The 22988-nt window shown below is 52.6% G+C and overlaps 9 protein-coding genes across 9 annotated transcripts; 5 read left to right on the top strand and 4 right to left on the bottom strand.

Moving 5' to 3' along the window:
- The first annotated feature begins 638 nt into the window (after nt 1-638).
- Nucleotides 639-1691, top strand: BKA58DRAFT_466309 (uncharacterized protein). The gene is made up of 3 exons (XM_046175005.1): nt 639-1025; nt 1078-1200; nt 1298-1691. Exons 1-3 carry the CDS (start codon nt 711-713, stop codon nt 1472-1474), a joined length of 615 nt encoding a protein of 204 aa, XP_046029491.1. The 5' UTR covers nt 639-710; the 3' UTR covers nt 1475-1691.
- A 785-nt stretch (nt 1692-2476) lies between these two features.
- Nucleotides 2477-3926, top strand: BKA58DRAFT_452822 (uncharacterized protein; the record flags this gene model as incomplete). Its single annotated transcript, XM_046174435.1, has 3 exons — nt 2477-2559; nt 2623-3271; nt 3443-3926. The coding sequence occupies 3 exons, from the start codon at nt 2477-2479 to the stop codon at nt 3770-3772; spliced, it is 1062 nt and encodes a 353-aa protein (XP_046029490.1). The 3' UTR covers nt 3773-3926.
- Nucleotide 3927: 1 nt separating this feature from the next.
- Nucleotides 3928-5434, bottom strand: BKA58DRAFT_99953 (uncharacterized protein). The gene is made up of 2 exons (XM_046176359.1): nt 5345-5434; nt 3928-5295 (listed from the first exon to the last, which is right to left on the bottom strand). Exon 2 carries the CDS (start codon nt 5282-5284, stop codon nt 4148-4150), a length of 1137 nt encoding a protein of 378 aa, XP_046029489.1. The 5' UTR covers nt 5285-5295; nt 5345-5434; the 3' UTR covers nt 3928-4147.
- Nucleotides 5435-5832: 398 nt separating this feature from the next.
- Nucleotides 5833-8176, bottom strand: BKA58DRAFT_377698 (uncharacterized protein). The gene is given in 3 exon segments (XM_046169638.1): nt 5833-7422; nt 7435-7864; nt 7914-8176. 3 exon segments carry the CDS (start codon nt 8150-8152, stop codon nt 5986-5988), a joined length of 2106 nt encoding a protein of 701 aa, XP_046029488.1. The 5' UTR covers nt 8153-8176; the 3' UTR covers nt 5833-5985.
- Nucleotides 8177-8444: 268 nt separating this feature from the next.
- Nucleotides 8445-9518, top strand: BKA58DRAFT_309457 (uncharacterized protein; the record flags this gene model as incomplete). Its single annotated transcript, XM_046167244.1, has 2 exons — nt 8445-8616; nt 8674-9518. 2 exons carry the CDS (start codon nt 8445-8447, stop codon nt 9516-9518), a joined length of 1017 nt encoding a protein of 338 aa, XP_046029487.1.
- A 64-nt stretch (nt 9519-9582) lies between these two features.
- Nucleotides 9583-10402, bottom strand: BKA58DRAFT_99753 (uncharacterized protein). The gene has a single exon (XM_046176357.1). The coding sequence runs from the start codon at nt 10146-10148 to the stop codon at nt 9648-9650; it is 501 nt and encodes a 166-aa protein (XP_046029486.1). The 5' UTR covers nt 10149-10402; the 3' UTR covers nt 9583-9647.
- A 503-nt stretch (nt 10403-10905) lies between these two features.
- On the top strand, nt 10906-12728 carry BKA58DRAFT_307708 (cytochrome P450; the record flags this gene model as incomplete). Its single annotated transcript, XM_046167175.1, has 4 exons — nt 10906-11104; nt 11179-12164; nt 12217-12435; nt 12528-12728. 4 exons carry the CDS (start codon nt 10906-10908, stop codon nt 12726-12728), a joined length of 1605 nt encoding a protein of 534 aa, XP_046029485.1.
- A 1591-nt stretch (nt 12729-14319) lies between these two features.
- Nucleotides 14320-16443, bottom strand: BKA58DRAFT_99806 (gram-negative bacteria-binding protein 1 precursor). The gene is made up of 3 exons (XM_046176358.1): nt 15810-16443; nt 14669-15756; nt 14320-14613 (listed from the first exon to the last, which is right to left on the bottom strand). Exons 1-3 carry the CDS (start codon nt 16061-16063, stop codon nt 14522-14524), a joined length of 1434 nt encoding a protein of 477 aa, XP_046029484.1. The 5' UTR covers nt 16064-16443; the 3' UTR covers nt 14320-14521.
- Nucleotides 16444-18368: 1925 nt separating this feature from the next.
- BKA58DRAFT_307567 (glycosyl transferase family group 2-domain-containing protein) lies at nt 18369-21192 on the top strand (the record flags this gene model as incomplete). The annotated part of the gene is made up of 3 exons (XM_046167167.1): nt 18369-18548; nt 18599-21066; nt 21117-21192. The coding sequence occupies 3 exons, from the start codon at nt 18369-18371 to the stop codon at nt 21190-21192; spliced, it is 2724 nt and encodes a 907-aa protein (XP_046029483.1).
- Between the last annotated feature and the right edge of the window lie 1796 nt (nt 21193-22988).

Here is a 22988-nt window from a genome sequence, read left to right as displayed (position 1 = left end):
GTGCTTTCTACCCAATACCGTGTCTCTTTGTCCACTACGAGCAAGCTGTTGATCATGTATTGGACATGAGTAGTGGAAATCGATGATCTCAATTCCTTGTGCAGATTCAGCCGCAGAAGCCCCACTCGGCGATGGATCATGGCAGATCTCTTTGACAGAGACTAGTTCAGTAGACCCTGTCGATGATCACTGTGAGCTAACATCAACCACGATGCTGAGAGCAGAGAGGTCCTTGACGATAGTTGAAAGCAGCTTCAATGCGATACGATTAAACATGCCAACACAAGCCATGATACTATCAAGGATGTCTTGTGATCAATGTCAAAGAACTTTCCATCAACTGATCCCAAGTTTTTTACATGCTGGTATCCGAGTATAGTCGGTCATGTCAGAGTGGGTTGTAGTGCGTAGCCTCACCTGTCATTAAACTTTGCTCTTTCGACAGTGGCGTACGCTACATCACCCACCTTCTGGAATATGGGCTTGATTGGCATCTCAACAGGGTGTACAGGAGGATCAGCGAACCTAGTCATCGTTCAGGACTACGGGAAGCATTTGCTCCGTTGACTCGAGCTTGGCTACATCGCACGTCGGGTATAAAGACACTGCAGTCTCCCATGGATAGAAGGCATCGCACACCTTCATCTGCAATCATAACTCCTCACTTCTACCATCAACAGCCGCTTTCACAGCTTCCTACCACCGCAAAAATGGTCTCATTCCGCAACCTTTTCACTGCCGCCTTGGCCTTCTCCGTGCCTATCTCGGCTGCAATCACACCCGCTGAGGTTGTCACCAATATCAAGACGATCACGCAGAAGAGCCAGGCGCTTCAGGCACCAGCTAAGGAGATTAGCATCGTCAATGGGCCATTGATCCTCATCGGACAGGGACCGTTTCCCAAGATCATCATCGGCTTTTCAGACATTGTGCAGACTGCCACCACCGCTATCGCCCAGATGCAGGGCATGCCCAAAGAGCCGGCAGGCGCGCCTACTGATGCTGTCTTCGAGGCCTTCCGCGAGGTCATTATTATCTGCTCCCATTGACATATATATAGCTTACACAGAGAAACAGTTTGTCCGTGTTCACCAAGCACTCCTCAACATCCTCATTGGCAAGGCTGGTCTGTTCAACACTGTTCCTTTCATCGGTCAGCCAATCGCCGCCGTACTCAGGCAGATCGAGAAGGTCGTGGACGTAAGTCTTTCCTTTCGCAGGGCGTAGCACCCACCCCTCTTCACCGGATTCGAGTCGAACGTTATTCAACGGCCTGCTGACTAATCGCCCTTTGCAGACGATTGCGTTCATGTTGATTGATACCTTCGAGGCCCGCGCAGCAGACCTCCAGAAGGAAGCGATGAGCCTGACTGGATCTCTTGATATCTGCATCAAGTCATACGACGGCCTCACCGGTGGTATCACCAAGCGAAACCTCAGGTTCGCCCGCCGCGAGATGGTCGCTGCTGCTTAGATAGACTTCCAGCCCAAGAATCACTGAGCGGAAAGCTCTCGAAGCTGAACGATATCTGTGGGTGGAGTAGAGGAGGATTGTCGAGGACGATGGGCAGTATTTGTAGAGTCTTCAAGGTCTCAGGACAGTCATTACCACATGGTTGGCCATATTTCTGTTTGACAGCTGCACTTTACAGTCGATTGCATAGTTAATGTAAAGTCACTTTCGTCCAAAAGTCAACCATCACCATATGAACATGTTGTATCCATTCCTTGCTTCTGCGAACAAGTCGTACAAACTTACCGCTAGCGCTCTTCTAACGAGTCTCATCTCGGGTACATCTCTCTATGTCTGCTACTTGGCAACCGTCAGCGCACTTGCGGGATGTTCGGCTGCTGATGTCGATAGAAGCAGCGGGAGATATGTAGACCCAGCCTTCGGGCCAGAGCATCATTGAAGAGAAGCCAGCGAACCAAGTGTAGATACTCCAAGTCTCCGGATCTAGTTGCTGTGATATGTTAAGCAGTTTGTGGGTGGGGTGCCTGCCCGAGTGCAAGTGAAGAAAGAGCGACACTCCCTTCCGGCCTGGCGCGGTGACATCATCCCCTCCGCTCTTCCTGGCTGCTCCTTCTCTCCTCATCCTTCTGCACATCCACCTGAAGAATACCATGCGTGCTCTCTAGGTTCAATCGTATTCTTTTGATCCACGGTCACGTCCTGTTACCAATGCACGGCTGGCAGACAGATTGAGAGCTTAGGCTACATTCCCATGAACGTAGCTCGTAGAGCAACTCTAGAATAGTCGAAAATATTCACTGGTGGTCCGACGAAACCATAAAGTCACCATGTCCGCACGGACAGGCTTTATGGCCCAGGCAGCTCTTGACCTAGGGACCATATCAATCCTGGCTTTCTACGTCCCGTCAACATAGAGCCATCCCTCAACCTAACATTACTTGACTAATATTCTGGAGACCGTAAGGATAACCGTCCGGATCAGACCGCCAGCGAAGAGACAAAATGGACTTGATCGAGCTTCCAGTAGAGCTCCTCAGTCGAGTGTGTCGCTTCCTCGGACGGGCGTCGGGTACCAACAAGGAAAAGTATTCATACGAGAACAGAGACTTTGGATCGCTATGTTCGACATGAAAAACCATCTACGCTAGGACTGAGTTCGACGCAAGCATTCGATATGGCCTCCATGAATGCTGCTTCGATCTTAACCCGTCGTCGCTTGCTCTCTTCCTACGCTTATCCCGTATCCCCGCCTACCGCAATCGAATGGCGCGTATAAATATATGCGAGCTCACCAGGCCCAGTACTACGAGCGATTACGAGTGGTATCTGCTACACGAGGACGAGTACAGCTTTGCGAGATCTGGTGAAGCCGCCCGTGTGCCCGCTCCATGTTTCCGCCAACTACGAGACGCGGACTCTTTCATCGAACTGGAGCTACCGTATGGAACTCACATTATCGGTGAGCAGAAAACTGTATTACGAGCCTTGCAGCTGTCACAGTTCCCAGAGAAGATCGCCTATATCCACCTTTGGCTCGAAAACTCTCAGAAGCCGGAATGGGAGCTGTTTGCAGACTCGTTGTCGGAGTTTCGACCTTGGATCAAGAAAGCTGTCTTCCTAACACCAAAAACTCGCGGCAAAGATGTTGCGAAGAGTCGCGAAGTGGGAGCCCACATCAAGAATGTGCGCCGGGTGCATCCGGATGTGCTGGGGGTCGTTGCTGCCACTACTGATGTTGAACGCCTACAACTTCAAGGATGCAACGAAGTTCCAGAGCTTCGGATATGCCACGGCTGCGTAAGTCTCTCCTCTACACACATCCTGGCCCGCTCGTATAAGTATCTGCAATCTCGAGAGCTTTCCGATCTGTACCTAAGCGGTAGCCGACTCCGAGAATTTCTGTTAAGCTCGCTTCCGTTGCCTCGAACCACACCAAATTCTCGGCACGCTTGAGATGGATCATGGAAGTCGATATACCAGGGATTGAGAAAGCTACCGCTCTGGCATGTCAACATCGGTCGCAATTACCAGAAACGCGGGGCCCTCACACCAGCCGAACTTCCTCACGCTTGCCGTAACGGCCACGCAAACAAGAGCAGGAATGGCGCCTACAATGACAATATCAACGCGCTAATCGATGCTATGATAGCCCACTTTCACGTTTGTCGCGTGCGCAGAGAACAGGAGTATCGTGGTCCGAAATACTTCAAAGTCTGTTTCTTTGATGTTCCGGGTTTGCTCAGAAAAGTCTACAAGAGCGACATACAGAGGTATGCTGTAGAGGTAGAAGGAAACTGAAACAGCAAGGTAACATCTCTGACAGTTTGTATCTTGGATTCCAAGATGAGCTAGATACCATACCACCCTGTTTAAGTAAAACGCTCAACACGTAGCTACTACGATGACAAGTGAGAGAAATATGACATGAGATCTGTAAACTGCAGAGCAGAAGGCCGTCGGCTTTGACTGCTTTTTGTGTCACTAGTATGTGTTGATGAGGGAATGTTGTTGTAATTGATACATTGAATCTTACTGGGGTTGAACCGTTACTTCATAATACATACATGGATCAGTCGTTGAGACCTGATCAGACCACTTTTACACAACACCGTACTCATGCTTTCATCTCAGTACCAGCACCTCCAAATTCCTTCAACCGAAACATGATTCTTCTTACTTGCTGATGTCGTCGCCCCAGACCTGCTTGGCAATCTCTACACTCAGCTTGACCTTGGCCCACTGCTCCTCCTCCGTCAACTCGTTGCCCTCAGCCGTGGAGCTGAATCCACACTGGTGGCTCACGCAAAGCTGGTCAAGACCCTTGGGGGCAACCTTGGCCGCCTCATGTAGCCTCTTGATGATCTCCTCCTTGTCATCCAGAGTGTTCTTCTTACTGCTCATGACACCGAGCACAACGACTTTGTGCTCAGGCAGATGGCGCAGCGGAGAAAAGTCGCCAGAGCGCGCATCGTCATACTCGAGGAAGTAGGCATCGACGTTCAGTTCCTTGAAGAGGACTTCCGAAACGGGCTCGTAGCCGCCAGAGGCGAACCACTTGGAGCGGTAGTTGCCGCGGCAGAGGTGGATGCCGATCTTCATGTCTGCAGGTCGCTTCTCGATGGCCTTGTTGATGAGCTCGGCGTATTTGCGGGGGAGGGTGCTGAGGTCTTCGTTGCGTTCCTGTTCGGCGGCTTTGCGCATGTCGGGGTCGCACAGGTAGGCCAGGTTAGTGTCGTCGAGTTGGACGAAGCGGCAGCCGGCCTTGTACAGGCTGTCTAGTTCTTCCTGATATACGCGCGCGAGGTCCTCGAAGAAGACATCGAGGTCGGGGTATGCGGAGATGTCAATCGAGGCGCGTCCACCACGGAAGTGCACCATTGTTGGCGACGGAATGGCGACTTTTGTGCTCGCCTTGCCGCCATTCTCTTTGATCGCTTGCTCAAGGAACTGAAAGTCCTTTACCTGGATGGCCTCGGGGTGGGCCAGCTTTCCCTTTACGACCAGCGTTGGTGGCGAAAAGCCATCCTTGTGCCTGATGTTTCCCACTTGACCTTTCTCCTCAATACCTTCGACGTGCTTGAGGAAGTCGAGGTGGAAGTATGCGCGGCGGAACTCGCCGTCGGTTATGGATCGGAGACCGCTCTCTATTTGCTTCTTTGCAACGTATTTGATGTGTTCGTCTTCGACATTACGGAGCTCGTCGGCGGTGATCTCACCGTTGGCTGCCTTTGTACGCGCTTCGAGGACGGCTTTGGGCCGAAGGAAGGAGCCGACGTGGTCGGCCCGATATACACCAGTGGGAAGAGGCATCGTGTCTAGTTCTGTACGACGGTTAGCATGTTGTGGCACTATCGCGGCAACAACACTTACATGAGATGTTGTGGTTTTTGCTATGCGATACTTTGTCCGTCAGACACAATGATGCTGTAGTTTGACTAGAGGCTTAGCAGTAAGATGACGAGACGGGACGCATCTGCCGAAAATTTGTACACGGCCTCCTCGCTCCTCCATGGCATAACGTACCCGTCCGCGTCTAATCATGAAGCTAGTGGGCCACGGCAGTTATAATTTTGGGGCTAAGACCCTGAATTGGGGCGCCGAGGAATAGCCTGCGCGGGCAACTTGCTCCGAAGGGAAGTCGCACCGCGGGCGAAGGCTTGTAGGAAACATCAAACGCAGGCAAAGACCCTGTGTACATGAGACGCTCGCCATGGGAAACTCATCCCGTGGTAGTGAGTAGTGCCGGTGGCTGTCAGCTCCTGCAGCTTCTGGACCTGGAAGGGTTGGCATGACGTTTGGCGGGGTAACCTCACCAAACCCCAGTTCGCGACAACGCACTACAACCAGCTCGTCTCCTCGGATTCGCGGACCGTGCACATATTTAAAGGTCAAAAGTATATCTAATTGGGTATATTGAAACATGTTCGATGAAGCAAGATAGAGGGGATTACATGTGACCGACAACCATACGAATGGTCGACCCATTAACCACACATACCTCGTGGTATTACTTACGCAGCCTTCACGAGCTTCGCTTCTAGAAGCTCGCCAAATGAGCCTTCCCACAAGCCCTCATCCTCGTCGTCCTCTTCCATGAGGAGGGCGTCGGCCGCGTTGTAGATGCGATTGCCCTTGCTGTCAAACTTCTTCTCCCTCTTGGGGAGGTCGCGCAAAGCAATCTTGAGCTGAATCGTACCCGCGCCAGGGCCTGAGTCGCCTTCTTGCTCTACAGTAGCTGTCTTGTATCCGCTAATCTCGGGTGTGACGGTGACGGGATTGACAGTAAAGAATTTGCAGGCGATGACAGCACCAGCCTTCATGTCAGACGACGTGAGATCTGGCAGGGTGCTCATGTCTTTGGGAAGTGGTGGCAGATCAGACTGCGCAGCCATTGCAAGATCTTGACGCAATTGGTCCTCGACGGCTGCGTTGACGGACTCGGAGTCCGGATTCGTTGTGGGGGCATCATCGTAGTCTAAGATGATCTTTTCTTCTTCCTCCTCTTCTACTAGCGTGGCCTCCTGCTGCACATTACTCCGCCTCTTTTGCTTCTTTTTCTTAGCCTTGTCATGCATCAGCTTGCTGGCTGGATCCCAGTGCTGCTGAAACGGGAAGGGCGGAGCGCTGAGCTCAAAGTCCTCTTCCCAGCATTCAAATGCCGAGAGATTGATCCGTGTCTTCCAGAAATCGGGGTTTGACCACTCTTCAGGCTCAGGTGTCGGTGCCTTCGCTTTTGTCTTCCGAACAGGTCCAGCCTGTCGAGCAAGTATCCGACCAATGGCGCGGGTGTCTGGCCGCATTCTTCTCGAGGTAGGCTCCTTCTTCGCTGGTGATTCCTCTTCTGCTGGTGTAGTAGTGACTTTTTCCACAGTCGCAGTCGTTGGCTGTATGGCCTCGTCTGCTGGTGCCGTCGCCTCTGTGCTCTCTCCGAACCTCGCCATCAGGTCCCGTTTCCTTCGCTCCAACTCTGTTGTATCTTCCGCGGCCTCTTCTGCCGGCTCGTCTTCGTCCAATCGTTTCCTCTTGCCTTGGGATTTGGCAAAAGGTTGTGTGTGTCGAGGTTCTTCCTCATCCAGACCATATCGGCCTTCTTCGTAGGCGGCCAGGTCATCGAACGTAGCGTTATTCGGAAGCTTGCCCGAAGTCTTGAGACTGCGCAGACGATTAGCTCTTGTACGTCGCGAGTTCCTCAGCTTTGTAGCTTTGAGCCCTTCTCCGGGGGGTACATGCTTTGTGGCTGCTTTCGTCTTGCGACCGTCTTTGGAAGACAAGACATCGGGCGGGGAGCTTGCGTCGCTATCATCGGAATCGGAGTCGGAATCGCTCGAAGTATCTGAGTCGGAATCCGAAGTATCTGAGGCGCTGGACGATGCGTTCGCCTTTGCCTTCGCGTCTGCCTCTGATTCGGAATCTGAGTCTGAGTTTGAGTCTGAGTCTGAGTCTGAGTCTGAGTCTGAGTCCGAATCGTCTGAAGAGGAAGCCTCATCCTCTGCTTCTTCAGGCGCGAAGTCATCATCGTCTTCCTCGCTATCTTCCTCATCATCAAGCTCTGGCTGCTTGAACTGCACCGACTTGACTGTTCGCTGCGACCTCGATGCTTTGCTTGCCGACCTTGTGAGACCGTTCAGCGTCGCAGCATCGTCGCGCACTTCAGGTGATTCTCCATGCTGCGTCAGAAGTCCCACAGCTTCAGTATCGTCGTCGGACTGCTCATCGTCCAGTCGGCGTCGTTTGCGCGGAGGTATGCGAACGGCAGGTCGATTTGGTTGTCGCAGGTAGGGTCGACCGAAAGGAACGCCATCAACGAGATGTTGGCCTCCGTCTGAAATCTGATCACGGCCGGTCAGGGTGCGCGCGCGCACTTCGGCAGTCATGAGCGGGCGGATGCTGGTAGGCTGTTAGCAGGCATCAATGAAGAAAGTTGAAATTTGCATACGAGACATGGTCGTCTTCTTTGAGCGCATTCGTGACGGGCATAAAGTGCAGGCACTCAAAGCCGCCCACCTCGACGACATAGTGCTCCAGGCCCCAGTGCTCTGCCTCTAGCGGGATAATGTGGTTGACATCCTCGAGCAGGCGCGTGACGGTGTATGCCTGCGTGCTGTTCGTTTCGGGCACGCTCCAAAGTATGTTGGCGGCAGGCAGGCCATTCCGCTGGACCGTCAGTCGAAGCCTCATGATGGCGTGTTGAGTCGCATGTGCTCGCGCGTGAAATGCGACGGTCGCGAACTTTTGGAAGGAGCTAGGGCGATGACGATCCCTGCGTTTGAGACTAGCCCCATTTGTCTAGCCCCTTCTCCACTTGGTAGATTCACCAGGCACCACAAACAGCAGGTGTATTACCACCCGCACATGACGCAATCCTCGATCTTGATCTGAGCTATATATCACTAATCCAAGACTGTGAGTTCTACCTGGTCAACTACTGTCTGTTAGAGTCCAAACTTCACAATCTGTCACAATGCCTATGATGCCCATCAACACGCTCAAAGGCTCCTGGAAGCGTCTTCTCGACGACGAACGATTGCGCCGCTCTTCGCAGGTCCTCTCCGTCATCGACAATCATGTCTGCATTTTCGGTGGTGAAGTGAAACCGAGGGAGCCTTTGGATAATAAAGTTGACATTTTCCCCCTCAAATCTGGTATTGCTTCCCCTCATTATAGTAGGCCATCAGGGTACAGCACTAACGACGCCACAGATGCAAAGCATTTGGAAACAAAGGCTGTTTCTTCAGCGCCCACTCCGCGCGTTGGAAGTGCGTCAGCTGTACTGTATGGAAAAATGTACCTTTTCTCTGGTCGGGGTGGCATCGACATGGCCCCGATAGAGGAAGATGGTGCAGTGTGGTGCTTCGACCCTACAAGCTCAACCTGGTCCAAGATCATGCCTGCTGATTCATCTGCGCCATACCCACCAGCTCGCAGTTATCATTGCTCTACCAGCGATGGCAAAGACACCTTCTTTCTCCATGCTGGATGTCCCGCAAGTGGCCGTCTCTCAGATCTGTGGATGTTTAACATCAACGATCGTACATGGAAACAGGCCCCTGATGCTCCAGCGCCGCATCGAGGAGGAACTTCCATCGCTTATAGTGGTGGCAAGCTTTATAGGATGAACGGATTTGATGGAACCACAGAGCAGGGTGGTAGTGTCGACATTTTCGACCTTGCCAAAAATGCATGGTCAACCGATACATTCAGGGCGGATGGCAACGATGGACCTGAAGCTCGCAGTGTTTGTGTCCTTCTACCGGTCAAACTGGCTCGCAAAGACAAACTCCTTACTCTCTTCGGTGAACATGATCCCTCATCGCTCGGTCATGCTGGTGCAGGCAAGATGTTGAAAGATGTCTGGATCTATGACATCAGCGAGAAGTGGTGGACTCAACTACATCCCGATGGCAGCGATGGTATTCCTGATCCGCGTGGTTGGTTTGATGCTGATGTGGTCAAGGCTGACAGCGGCAACGACAGCGTCATCATCCATGGCGGGCTCGGTGAGAACAATGAGCGTCTGACCGACATGTGGCAGCTCGCCTTCTAGATTTTCACATGATACAAACTGAATTTGTTTCACTGCATTTGCAATGACCAATTCATTTGCCGCTTTGATCTGGTCATCAGTCATGAGTTGCTCATTGAAGCACTTACGCCTGAGTACTCGAACTGCCGCTCAGCGGTCATGCAAATGCTTTAAAGTAGGAACGTTGCCATACCCAACTCGATTTTCATGGCTCTCGAATCCAACGACCCGCTGGTGATCGCGAGTCAGGAAGTGTGGGTGGTAGTACCTTCCGTACCTGTGCTTACACTTAGGAAGGAGCCTCCATCCGGAAAATACCAAATTATGAGAATGCGGCAAGTATACTAGCAACTCAGCTCCATTTGAAGCGAAATGCGCTACTGGCATGGAGCCTGGCCTGCTGCATGTCGTCGCTGCTGCTGCTGCCGCTGCTACAATGAAACCCGTCACAAGGTCGGCATGAGCTCCATGGGCTTTCAAGTAAAGACGGCACACGATTCGGACGTATTCGAAAGAGTTAAACTGGTTATTTTTTGGTGCGAGTTGAAACCCCAAGACTGTGACGAGGGAATTTAGTTCAGCTTTGCAGATACGAAGAAGCCACCTGAACAGAGAGTTGCGTAGTCGCACCTTCCTGATCCTGTGCATCATGATAGGAGTCACAACATGTTCGGTCTCAACTGACCCGATGCTTACCGTGGACGAGTAAGTTGTCCAAGAATTGTGTCTGATCTAACTTCAAGGTCGGAATGTGGAGGAGAAGGCGTGAGACTCTTCGTGGTATCTATTCCGCTTGTCTGGGCCAATGCGCAAATGCTGCGGCTTGGACTAACGTATCTTCGAATACTTGTTGATGCGCAAGACGAAGATTTTGTTGATACGATCAAAGTGGGAAGGGTGAATCGCTCAAATGGTCAGTGAGATCGAGAACCTTGATCGTCTTGATCGTTCCGCTGCTTTCCGCAGAACTATTATGCCATCCGGAAGTATGCAGGATCTCCAGACATACTTCTGCCGTTGACATCGTGAAATGGTTGTGCCTTCTCCATTGGGTGCAGTTCGTGTCAAGTACGCGTTTACCTCGGCTACGCGACACCGATGTCTACACATCAATCCCACCCACTCAACGACGCGGTTCGCTGTATCTTCTCTGGACCGTGATATAATCAATACATGCCGGATGCTAATGATCTGAAGTTTCCAGACTCTATTCAATGTTCGTACGAGCTAGACTCCGCTCCACATGCCGCTCGCGCCATCCGCTCCTACTCCGCGCATCGTCGCTACCCCGCACAGCGAACCTTCGGACGAGCTTAAACATGTAGCAAATCGCGCGAGATGGATCGCATATGATATAGCAAGACATTGCAAATAGACCACTGTGGGTTTCGTCACTACGATTGTCAAAATGCATTCTGAAGTTCTTGCTTTCGCAGCTGCCGTAGCATTCGTCGCGCGTATCCTCTTTCCGTTATTGAAGAACTTGTCCTCCCCATTGCGAAACGTACCTGGACCCGCCGCAACGCGCTTCACAGACCTATGGTACCTTTGGAGAGTGAGAAGAGGTGGCTTTGAACATGACAACATTGAGCTGCACCGAAAGCATGGTGAGTTCGACCCTGCCGGCCTGTTCCTGATCTACCCCGATCCCATATTTACACTGCTACCACAGGCGAAATAGTCCGCTACGGTCCGAATCGATACTCCCTCTCCTCTACCGATGCGCAGAAGACTATTTACGGGCATGGCGCCAAATTCCCGAAGTCTTCATGGTACGCGACCTGGCAGAACCCTTCGCCCTCGCAGTGGTCCCTCTTCGCCGATCAATCTATACCAAGACACAGCGAGAACCGAAGGCAATACCAAAGCGCATACACCATGTCATCGCTTGTTAGCTACGAGCCGTATGTCGACGAGTGCACCGACCTGTTCAGCCAGCGCCTTCAGGAGGTTGCGAGTGCGGGCGCGTATGCCGACATGGGACATTGGCTTCAGTGCTATGCCTTCGATGTCATTGGATTGATCACATACTCGAAGCGGCTGGGCTTTCTGGACAGGGGCGAGGACATTCGCGGTGTGATTGGGGCTCTCGAAGATCACCTCTGGTATGCTACCTTTACGGGCATCTTCTCCTGGCTGCACAAATATCTCTTTCCCATCCGAAATTGGCTGGCTGGTCCGACAGGCACAGGAAGGGCGTACGTCATGAAGTTCACGCAAGAGCGCATTGCGGAACATGAGAAGGAGCAGACCAAAGCCATTCCTGTCGATGGCATCGAGGAAGGCAAGACGAGCATGGACTTCCTTTCCAAATTCTTCAAGAAGAACGCGGATGATCCCAAGGCGTTTACAATGTACCATCTCAGCATGGGCTGCGTGTCAAACATGGTCGCTGGTTCCGATACTACAGCCATCAGTCTCTCCGCAATCCTGTACTACCTACTCAAGTTCCCGCAAACATTCGAGACTCTGCGTCAAGAGATCGACGAGCGGCAGCGCAAAGGCAAGATTGGTCACTATATCACATTCAAGGAAAGCCAAGAAATGCCGTATCTTCAAGCCGTCATGAAGGAGGCGCTGCGAATGCACCCCGCTACTGGCCTACCACTCGAGCGCGTGGTACCCGTTGGAGGAGCGAGTATATGTGATCAGTTCTTTCCTGAGGGCGTAAGTTGCCGTGCATGTCAAATCGCACTCTCTAGGCTGACTGCTTGGGTAGACTATTGTCGGAATCAACTCCTGGGTTGCTCACCGCAACCCATCAGTTTTCGGCCCTGACGCAGACCTGTTTAAACCTGAGCGCTGGCTCAGCTCCGATAAAGAAAAGCTTAGTATCATGGAGCGCAACTGGATGCCGGTAAGTCGTAGCACCGGAATGTCCCCTTGCTCGGCGTCTGCCGACCGCTGCCTCGTCGTTTCCACATTCGTAGCGCCACTCGTTGACGATTACCTCTTTCGTTATCTCAGCCAGCCTCACCAAATCCTTCATCTCTTTTCACGATGAGCAGCGGCTAACAAACGTGGCAACAGTTTGGTCTAGGCTCGCGAACGTGCATCGGAAGACACATTTCGCACTTGGAAATGTCCAAGCTAATCCCCATGCTGGTGCGCGACTTTGATTTTTCGCTCGCTCCCCACTTGCAGGCTGCAGATTGGGAAACGAGGAATTACTGGTTCGTCAAGCCGAGGGATTTCCAAGTCAAGGTAATGGTAAGGCGACAGGGCTATTAATGTTGAGGAGCGTATCGCAGCAGCGACAGCCCGTCGGGTAGCTGAGTACCCGGTTCTGGGTGCGACTGCGATTGTCGGCTGCTATACTTGGAATGACAGATAGAGTAGTTGAGCAATCGAGGAAGAGATTGACATGGTAACGTGCAGTAGCGGAGTGGAACTGCAAGGTATCATAGGCCCGATGTTTGCGTGATGGTAGATAACAGCCCAATCGTCCCAAAGGTACATACCCTGTTGCTGCAACTGCTAGGTCTAGCGAGCATCGCGATGCATAGACGAAGTATTGTATATTGCAAGAAGCCATGGTGGCGTTGAGAGTTGCAATCTACACCTTCTGGAATTCCGTGGCGCCCAGCCGAAGCTTCCGCGGATTGTGCCGTTCCACGTTGTTCACAGCCCGCCTCACCATGGGTTCTGGCTTGCAGGTATGCAAGGCGATGGAGCAGACGAGTTGCCACCGGTAAATCCCTTGCGTGGCCGCCTAACAAGGCTGTTGCCGCGGTTGATGAGCGACAAAAAAAAACCTGAAAGTAGGGAGATTGGTGTTGGAGACCGGAGTGGATGATGCCTTGATTGTAAGCACACCATGATGTTGGAATATGCACGAGAGATGAGAGGGTGTTGGCTAGTCGCTGCCCCTCTTCTACGGCATGTAGTCAAAGTAGGCAAACCCCTCTTGCATCATACCCATCATGAACGATGATTGAATCTTGGTACCCTAGCCATGCCCCTGATCCCACGCCTGTGGACTTGGAGGTTCGGAAAAGCAAATAAAACCTCCTGCGGTGACTGAAACGGCCAACCCCAGAAGGTCCCACAAAAGCAAACACCCTCTCTGTTGCCAAATTAACTGGGTACCAGCCTGCCAACTGTGGAACAGGACAATCAGAATCGGGATGATGCGGCGCAGTTCGTGCGCTCCCGTGTACAGATAAGCGGAAGCGCCTCCGCCGGTCAGCCCCTGCAGCAACTTAGACAGGTGAGAGTCGTGCTCACGCCCAGGCTCTCTGATTCGCCGGAATTAGCGTTGCGACTACTGCATTTGGATTAGAAGACTGAGTCGCAGGCTACGTCGTGTGGAGATTAGTGCGAATGTTCAACGAAAAGTTTATCGCGCTTTGGCATCGACATCGTACGTGATTTTCTCAGGGGTGCGATGCGCAGCTGGGCGAGGGCGAGGGCGAGAACGGGCGATGCCATGCACATGGAGATGCGCGAGGGTGGATTGTTTGGGTGTCTGCTGGGTCAGGGAAGGAAGGTGAGACACGAGCGCCGATGCGATATGCAAGTGATGGACGCGAAGCTGCGAGGGTCTCTCGATACGAGGCTGGAGTGGATGCTTCGCAAGGCTTGTGGGACCACGATTGCGGATACGAGATGCGTCGTACATAACAGCGATTATGCACGACGGTGAGTTCGTTTATGTCGTGTTGCTGGAGGCCTGTCGCTAGGCTGTCGACTTCCGCTGCACGTAAGCTGCATGGGAGTGGTGTGATTTCATAGAGGCGATTGGTGAGAAAAAATCTATTAGATACTACAGTATTGCTTTGTCCTTATCTGTAAAATGTACGATGCAGACGTTTGATGCCCAAGACGCCTCGGCGCCTCTGCCATGCCAGGGAGGAAAAGAAATGGGAAACGTTCATCTAATGTGCCCTTGTGCCCTGAGTGACGTTGTAAAAAAGAAATGTGATACGTCCGTGTTCGTGAACCCGGGTTATAGTATGAGGTGGACCCGTGGGGGTATCGGATAGAAAAAAGGAAGGAGCGTTCGGCAGTCAGATGCTGGTGGTCTAGCACTTGCCGGCCTGCCACATCTTGACGGACTTGACAGTCATACCGCGCTCGGTGCCCTCGCCCCAGGTTGGGAGCCAGTCATCCTTGGCTATTGCAGGATTAGTAAAGTGATCATAAGCATTGCAGATTGGGTGTGAACGTACCATTCCAGAAATCGCGGACAGCAAAGTCACTGCCATCAACCCACGGCTTGCCACCTTCGCCGTCAAAGAACCATCCATTTTGCGCACCGACGGCGACGTTGAGGATGAGGTAGAACTTCTCGTCGAAAGGCGCGTTCTTGCCGCCCTGCTTCCACGGGTCCTCGAAAAGAGTGCCGTTGCTGGTCGTCAAGCCGTTGAAGCCACCCTTGTTCCATAGCTTGTTCTTCTCGTTGAACTTGAAGTACATGACCTGCTTGAGGCGGCTGTCGAGATACAACATGAGGTAGTTCTCGGTCCACTCCATACCGAATGTGTGCCAGCTGGAAGCGAAGTCTGTGCGGCGGAAGAAGGAGGTACCATGAGTGTTGATGTAGCCGTCGTGCTTGTAGTCGGGACCCCAGTGGAGCGTGGAGGAAACAAAGTCGCGACCCTCGGGGTACTTGTACGAGTTACCGCGGAACTCAGCAATGTCGATTTCTCCACTGCGAGGCCATTCACCGTATTTGTCCTCCTCGGGCATCATCCAGATGGCGGGCCAGAGCCAGTCACCCTTGGCTGTCTTTGCAACAACCTCTACGCGGCCATACTTGATCGACTTCTTGCCCTTGGTAGTCATACGTGCGGAGCGAACAGGAGGGATGATGGTTCCAGTGGTGGAGTTGGAGCGGACACCGCATGACTTGTAGTCGCTGGATGTGCAAGAACCGTCGCCGTCTGCCTTGGTGATGTTCAGTGTGTAGCCATTGACGATCTGCTCCTCGGTAATACTGGTCGATTCGGTGGTGAGAGTTGGGACAATGTGAAGACCTTCCGCGTCGACGAAGCTGTTCTTGGGGTCGTTGGTAGTCCAGTCAAACTCTCCGTTACCGTATCCGCCGGTCTGGATCTCGTAGCCCCAGTTGGCCGGGTCAATCTTCTCGAAGTTGTCTTCCATGATTAGACATTGCTCAGGTATCTGAGCCTCTTGTACACCAGTGTACATGATGTATCCACTGACACAGAAGCCAATGATGATGAAGCCAAGGGTGATCCAGTTGCCGACCTTGGTCTTCTTCATCCTTGGGTCGTCGACCCATGGCTGCTCACGTCTGTGATAGAGATTAGATGATAGTTGACAACGTGTGTAATAGGTAATACATACTCTCCCCGTAGCCTGTAGCTTCTGAAGGGTCGCGGTTGTTTCCGTATTTCGGAAGCGCTGATCTGGCTCCCATATATAGGACCGAATGACAGGTTGGAGGGGTTTCTAGGAATGTATGCTCCCTGGTTCGAGGACTCAGGACGCATCCTTTGTGACATGCCGGCAGGAAGGTCTGGGACATCTTGAGAATGAGCCTGAGGCGGTGCGTCCTCCTCAGGACTGGCCTTCTTGTTGCGTTTAAAGAATGAAGGCATTGTCGTACTGTAGAACGAAGGTATCAAAAGCGGAATAGAAATGCCAAAGTGTTAGCGATGGGCAAGGTAGTTTATTGCCGTACGCGACCTCGTCTAAGGAGATTAGAAGAGTACACAAAAAAACGCAGGGGACGTTGTTGGGAGCTGAAGTATCGATACCACAAGCCGAGCCAGCGCCGCGCTGAGTATGCGGCACCGATAAATCGATAGTAGGCTGAAGCGGCGTCGGGAAGAGCGAGGTTCACGGATTCCAAAAGCCTAGATTTAGAACAGTCAACAGGCTCTAGGCGTATCTGCCGTTCTCGACGTGATGGCTTCTGCAAGTGCAAGGGGCGGGCAGCGCCCATGGCAGTTTCATCCCAGTCGCTGGTCACGGTCTTGGAAATAGTGCACAGTAGCGTGGCTGTTTCTAGCGTTCGTTTAGACGCAGGTACGTCAGGAAACATGAGATAGGCGCAAGGCTAGTGTGGCAGCCTTGCAGTCAACGTGCCAGGGGGGAAAGCCACATGCCGCTAGCGATACGGAAGGATTTGACCGGCCGTGGCTAGGCTTGTGCTTGAGGCTCGACGTTGGAGAGCTGACTTGGATCTCGGACGCCACGGCACATCAATCCATGGTTCGTGTTTTGTCTAGCGCCCGGTCGATCGCTTTCCAAAACCCGCGCGATCTACACTTGGGTTTTCCACGCTTGTACCCAGAAAAGTGTGGACCTGTAGATGCGCCTCCGTAGCCCTTGATGCAGCCGTTTATGCATTGGCGGGTCAGCCTAGACGCGGCTTGCCAGTATGCAAGCTTCTGATGTTGTATTCTCTCTTCCGTATCTGCACGTTGGTGGCTAAATCCTGCACCTCGGCTTGCTGACCCAAAGCTGTTGATTGACTTATCGGCGAGCCGGTTAAACGCACTAACCCTGACGGGCGTCGCACATCTGGTAGCTCCGCTGTTGCAATCGAACTCTGTTTACAAGCAACTCTGCTGACTCGAAATAGCCCAGCTGGGCATGGCGTCATGCAAAGTTAAAGAGTTGAGGCAGAAAATCTGTGACGTGTGGCTGATGGTGGCGAGCTGCTTTATGTGTTGTCCGATATGTAGACGGGGGTACAGGATCAATAGAAGCGGAACAAAGTCCTAATCTTAACAACGGGAGAGTCAGCAAGGGTGCTTATCAAGGGCGACATGCAGTAAGCTGCGCTTTAATCGTTGGCTTGTTTGCGACGTGGGATTCATCCGCTCCCGGAACGTGGGCATCGTGTAAAAGCAATTTGCAGGGTCCTGTCCCCTCAGAGGTTGTCAGGATGGCGCACGCGTGGGCCAGGACCTCATCTTGGCTTGCAGGACGTCACTGTATTTGCGGCGTAGGGTGCCGGCTGGACTGGACGGCCCAAGGCTCCAAATGCCCGGTTCGGCGCTGAGCTAGGCGGCCAGCTGTCTCCACTTCCGACCTGACTCTTAATCGCAGCGTAGGAGGCTGGCTGGACAGGTCCGCTACGTGAAGCCGAGGAGCTGACCGAACGTCGAGAAAAGTAAAATCTCCTCAGGCGGAACGTCAAAGAATGGTGGCGCACGCCCAGTATAGTAGCGGCTAGGCTAAACCGTTCCACTTAGCTCAGGCACAAGCGTGGGCGTGCAAGGTACCCGAATGCGACACACAATTACACATCCCCTTTTGCTTCAGATCTCGATGATGACCGATAGCTTGATGGTGATGCACCGGCGAAACATATGTTCGTCGATGCTAGTAAGGGAGCCACCGTCCCAATATTGAGGACCACCAAGGCCCAGCGGACGGGAGAGCGACCGGGGCGTGCGCTGGCAGGATAATCGATAGATGACAGGATCGCTAGGTGCAGCTGGCGGTCTGCGCAGCCGCCGATTCTGGATGGTGGTGAATGCGAGATAGCGTTTGTGACAGACGCTGCGGCCTTAATCGGGACATTCGCGTAGCAGGTCTTGTTGAGACTCGAACGTGCTAGACAAGGGGTCTGCCGAACATTCGATAGTGTGTAGCATGAGTGTATCTTTGACCTGGTCGCTAAGGATTGTGGCGGGGCCCTGTTTCGCGTAGTCGGAGAGAATTGTGTAGACACTACCAATTGTGCCGCGTTGATAACCTCTGCTCGTCGACCGCTTCCGTTCGCTTTCCAGTCTCTACACACTCGCGCTTTACTGATCTTCGCAGGGCTCCTTGCCCATTCCCTCGTTTCTTGGCTCCGACCACAGCACCTGTCTTTAACAGACTCGTCTGCTCCCTACAATCGCTTACTACCCCTACTACTCCTCTTAATTCTATTGACATCCCTTCGGCATGTCTTCCGCCACACCTTCCCACGATGGGGACAGGCCCTTTATCCCCTCCAGCAGGCAATCGTTCAGTGGCAGTGTCAATGACTCCTCCCGCTACTCCGTACCCCAGACACCCACGAGTCGCCCGGCCCTGTCGCGGCCGTTGACCATGAAGATTGACGAAGACTCAAGATACCGTGCTGTAAGTACAAACAACCCCACACGTGGATAACAATGTCTGACACCATCTAGATCATCAAGCACCTTTACGCCAAGGCATGCTCCATGCGATGGATGACTTCCAGTGCCTCAACACCTGGCTCCTGCGAAGGTGTCTTGATCCGAAAGGGTCAAGGAGAATATGTCACAGAACCCGTCGCGGCCAACAAGGACCTTCTCTCAGCAGTAAAGAGGATCAACCCTGGTGTCGCCCTCACCATGAGCACCGATGGTACCCAGGCTATCTTTGATGTTCTCGAGCCATTCGAGACAGAGTTGATGTTCCAGAACGGCTCCCAGATCCAGATCTTCGAGTCCATGGCAGAGGTCGCTACCTCAAGTACCATCCGCAAGTTCCAATACGCAGCTCTTATCCGCCAGGAGAGGCTCCTCCTTGTATGGCACGACGACCTTGGTGCGATCCTTTCCCAGGCGATGGAGATCGAATCAAGGATCCTGGCCTTGGTCTGGGGTACATCCAAGAACCCCTTCAGTGGTTTCGACAGCGCCATCCAGTCAAGTGCCAACTCTACCCTTGGAGGATCCACAGTCGACTTTGCCATTGACAGCAAGAAGGACGATGTTGAGGTTAATGCTGAGGAGGTTGAGGGTGACCTCGAGAAGGCCGAAGGTCCCAAGGAGTCGCTTGCACGCCCTCTCATCTTCACCAGTTCCATCTTCGTCGGTCTCGCCATGGTTTTGATCATCGTCCTCGTCATTGGTCTCGGAAACAAGGCCATCATTCTCCAGACCATGACCGACCACTTCTACCCCCGTATGCTTCTTATCCTCACCGAACCACTGTGGATTGCCCTTGGTCTCTTCTTCGTCGTTGTCGTCTTGGGTAACATCTTCGAGGTGTTCGGACCCGTCACTGGTGTCAAGTCAAACAGCCGCTTCCACTCCGCCGTCAAGCCCAACCTTGCTCAGGCACGCGCCATGGGATTCACCCCGTCGACCATCACTATCCAGATGCCCATCTACACTGAGTCGCTTGAGGGTGTCGTCAAGCCCACCGTCGCCAGTTTGCAAGCCGCCATCTCCTACTACGAGTCCCGCGGTGGAACTGCACGCATCTTCATCAACGACGATGGTATGGCCGTCCGATCCGAAGAGGACAACGAGAAGTTCCTGCGATTCTACGAGAACAACAACATTGGATGGGTCTCGCGTCCCAAGCACAACCACGAAGGTTTCGTTCGCCGCGGAAAGTTCAAGAAGGCCTCCAACATGAACTTCGCTCTCAACACCTCCAACAAGGTCGAAGATGTACTCCAAAGCCTGGTCGACAACCGCTTCGATAAGGGTGATGGTGACGCTTCGATCTCCGAGGAGGAGGAACTCGCCCTCTACCACCAGGCTCTCGACCAAGTTCTCACCGCTGACCCCCGCGCGAAGGCTGGTGGTAACATCCGCATGGGTGAAATCATTCTCATTGTCGACTCTGATACCATCGTTCCCGAAGACTGCCTCATGTACGGTGCTGCCGAGATGTTCCTGTCCCCCGAGGTTGCCATTGTCCAGCACGCTACCGGTGTCATGCAAGTCTCTTGGGATTACTTCGAGAACGGTATCACCTACTTCACTAACCTTGTCTACACTGCCATTCGCTTCTCAGTTGGTAGCGGTGAAGTCGCACCCTTCGTCGGTCATAACGCCTTCTTGCGATGGCAAGCTGTCCAGTCCGTCGGCAACCCTCCGGAAGATGATGGCTACGTCTGCTTCTGGTCCGAGAGCCACGTTTCCGAGGACTTCGATATCGCGCTTCGTCTCCAGATCAAGGGTAACATTGTCCGCTTGGCCAGTTACCACGGCCGCGGTTTCAAGGAGGGTGTGTCTCTTACCGTCTTCGACGAGTTGGACCGATGGGAAAAGTACGCCTACGGTTGCAACGAATTGGTCTTCAACCCCATCCACACTTGGTTGTGGAAGTCTCCATTCACCAAGCTCTTCCGCACCTTCCTCTTCTCCAACATCCAGCTGTCGTCCAAGATCTCCATCTGTGGTTACATCTTCTCTTACTACGCTCTCGGATCGGCCGTTCCCCTTGGATGCCTCAACTACTTCCTCGTCGGATGGCTCAACGGTGACCTTGACAAGTACTACGTCGAATCGTGGAAGATCTTCATCGTCTTGCTTATCGTATTCAACGGAATGTCCAACGTCTGCTTCGCCATCATGCGCTACCGTATCGGTGAGGCCAGTCTGATGGGTGCCTTCTTCGAGAACCTCAAGTGGATGCCCTTCTTCATGATCTTCTTCGGTGGTGTCTCGTTCCACATCCTCCTCGCCATTTGCTCGCACATGTTCTCTATCAACATGAGCTGGGGTGCCACAGCCAAGGAAAAGGACAACTCCAACTTCTTCGCCGAGCTGCCTAAGATCTGGAAGCGCTTCAAGTGGATGTACATGATCATGATCCTCATGATCGGAGGTATGATCTACCTCGGATGCTTCGCTCCCCACGGCTGGGAGATTACTGGTTTGACTGCTGTTCTGCCGTAAGTACCTTGCTCTTCGATATCATTGACATGTCGCTAACAATACCTAGTTGGGCCGTAACGGTTATCATGCATTGCCTGTTGCCCATCGTACTGAACCCGTCATTGACGGTCTTCAACTACTAGTTGGGTCATGACTGGATGTATTTTCCTTTGTTCGATTCACCTGTTGCGGCGTTGGGAATTGGAAGCCAGTTGGCACCATGGATCGGGATACATAGAGCGGGTCATCGCATCATGGAGGGCACCATTCCCTTGTCGGCGTTGGTTCTAGAGTTGTATGACCTACTTTACAGGTTAATTTCTAATCTCGTTACAAAAATATCTTCTCTTACACTTACAGCCTCATGCTCACCGCTTGACCACCATCTACCTAACGACCCTCATGGCTGTGTCGCATCAGTTCCGTACGATCTTTTCGAGTTGCGGTCGTGTGAGATGAATTTTGCAATGATTTTGGGGCAGATGGGCAGGTGAGGTGTTATCAGAGGACTTGATGGCGGCTACGTGCTCTTCATACGGCATTCGCGGGCGGCCTGGCGGTGAAAAGCATAATACGGCGCAACTTCGACCGCGCACCTGGCCATCAAGCCACAACTCACTACCGTCACCACACAGCCATTCCTAGCCATTCACAACACCACATAGCCGAATAAAATTCAGCCCATCGCGAAACCCCAATCAGCATCCAAGTCGATCGCCTCGACTCAGCTGCGCTTTGTCCGGGGTTCCCGTTGCAGCTTGCGCTTTTCCATCTGGCCAGTTGTGGCAGCACCATTCAGATGATAGCACACCACACCTCGCCATGGATCTAGGTGCGACGCTTTGCGTGTACATCGACGATACGTGCAGTCTCTTCAACGAAGGCGTTTTGTGCCGCGCCCAGCTCGTCGCACTTCGCTCACAATGAGAGTCACATCATGTGGATGTTGCTTCAAGTCGCGTTCCCACGGCTGCATGCATACTGTGTTGATGAATAGATAGTAAACAAGCCAATGTATACCTCGGTTCAAAGTATACAGTGTAACTCATAAATGATGGCGTTTCTGTAGAGATCTACCTGATGCGACACAGATTCTGTCATGGCCGATGCGTTTACACGGTAGCCGCCTAGGGCTGCATGCCAGCTGAGGATCCATGGCAATTTCCTACAGTAGGAAGCGAACATCCAATAATACGCGTAACTTTGGTATCGCGCACATTAGGACAAGGGCGATGTTTGCGCGAAACGAGGGATAGGCGTGTTTGTCGGGTGTATGAGGTAGTTTGGTCGAACAGCACTTGTTGGCGATCTGTTGGTCGTGCGGATGAGTTGTGGGCCCTCTACGTCAGCCTTCGAGGGCAATGGTGGGTAGGCTGCGGAAAACCGGCGCTGAACCATACCACTAGCAACTATCACCTACACATCGGTATACGCAACTCAACTGAGTTACAAATCACGAACTGATTTTCTAGATAGGACCATGACTTGGGCAGCTTGCAGATTCATTTTGTTGGCTTTTAAAGGTGGAAGATCGGCCCACGACGTAGGATGCTAGCGAGAAGCCGCCCACCACCCAAGTATCCAAACCCTCCGCCATCAGCAAAGTTGTGAAGCTTTACTCTCCTCACCCACTTTTTTGAACGACCTCATCTCCGCCCTTACAAGTACGACTCATGTGATCGATATATCCATCATCGTTCAAAGACCTCAATAGCTATTACCGTCAGACTACTTAGCTCAGGGCCACTCGGTCGACAACAATCTTAGGACTTTGGCCAAATTTTCCTCATTGCCGAAGCCTTCTGAAGCTTGGTGATATGTTGATACATATAGCATATGTGCGGTCTACTGGGTTGGGAAGACCTACCGAGTTACGCATCCAATGCATTGCAGCAGCGACGGGGCAGTTGGCCAAAGGAAGTGACCTTGGTCACGGGTG

Source organism: Alternaria rosae, assembly GCF_020736505.1.
Source record: "Alternaria rosae strain MPI-PUGE-AT-0040 chromosome Unknown BKA58scaffold_2, whole genome shotgun sequence".
In the NCBI taxonomy this organism is placed as follows: Eukaryota; Fungi; Ascomycota; class Dothideomycetes; order Pleosporales; family Pleosporaceae; genus Alternaria; species Alternaria rosae.
The sequence above is the reverse complement of the archived record's forward strand: the minus strand, read 5'-3'. Positions and strand labels throughout refer to the sequence as shown.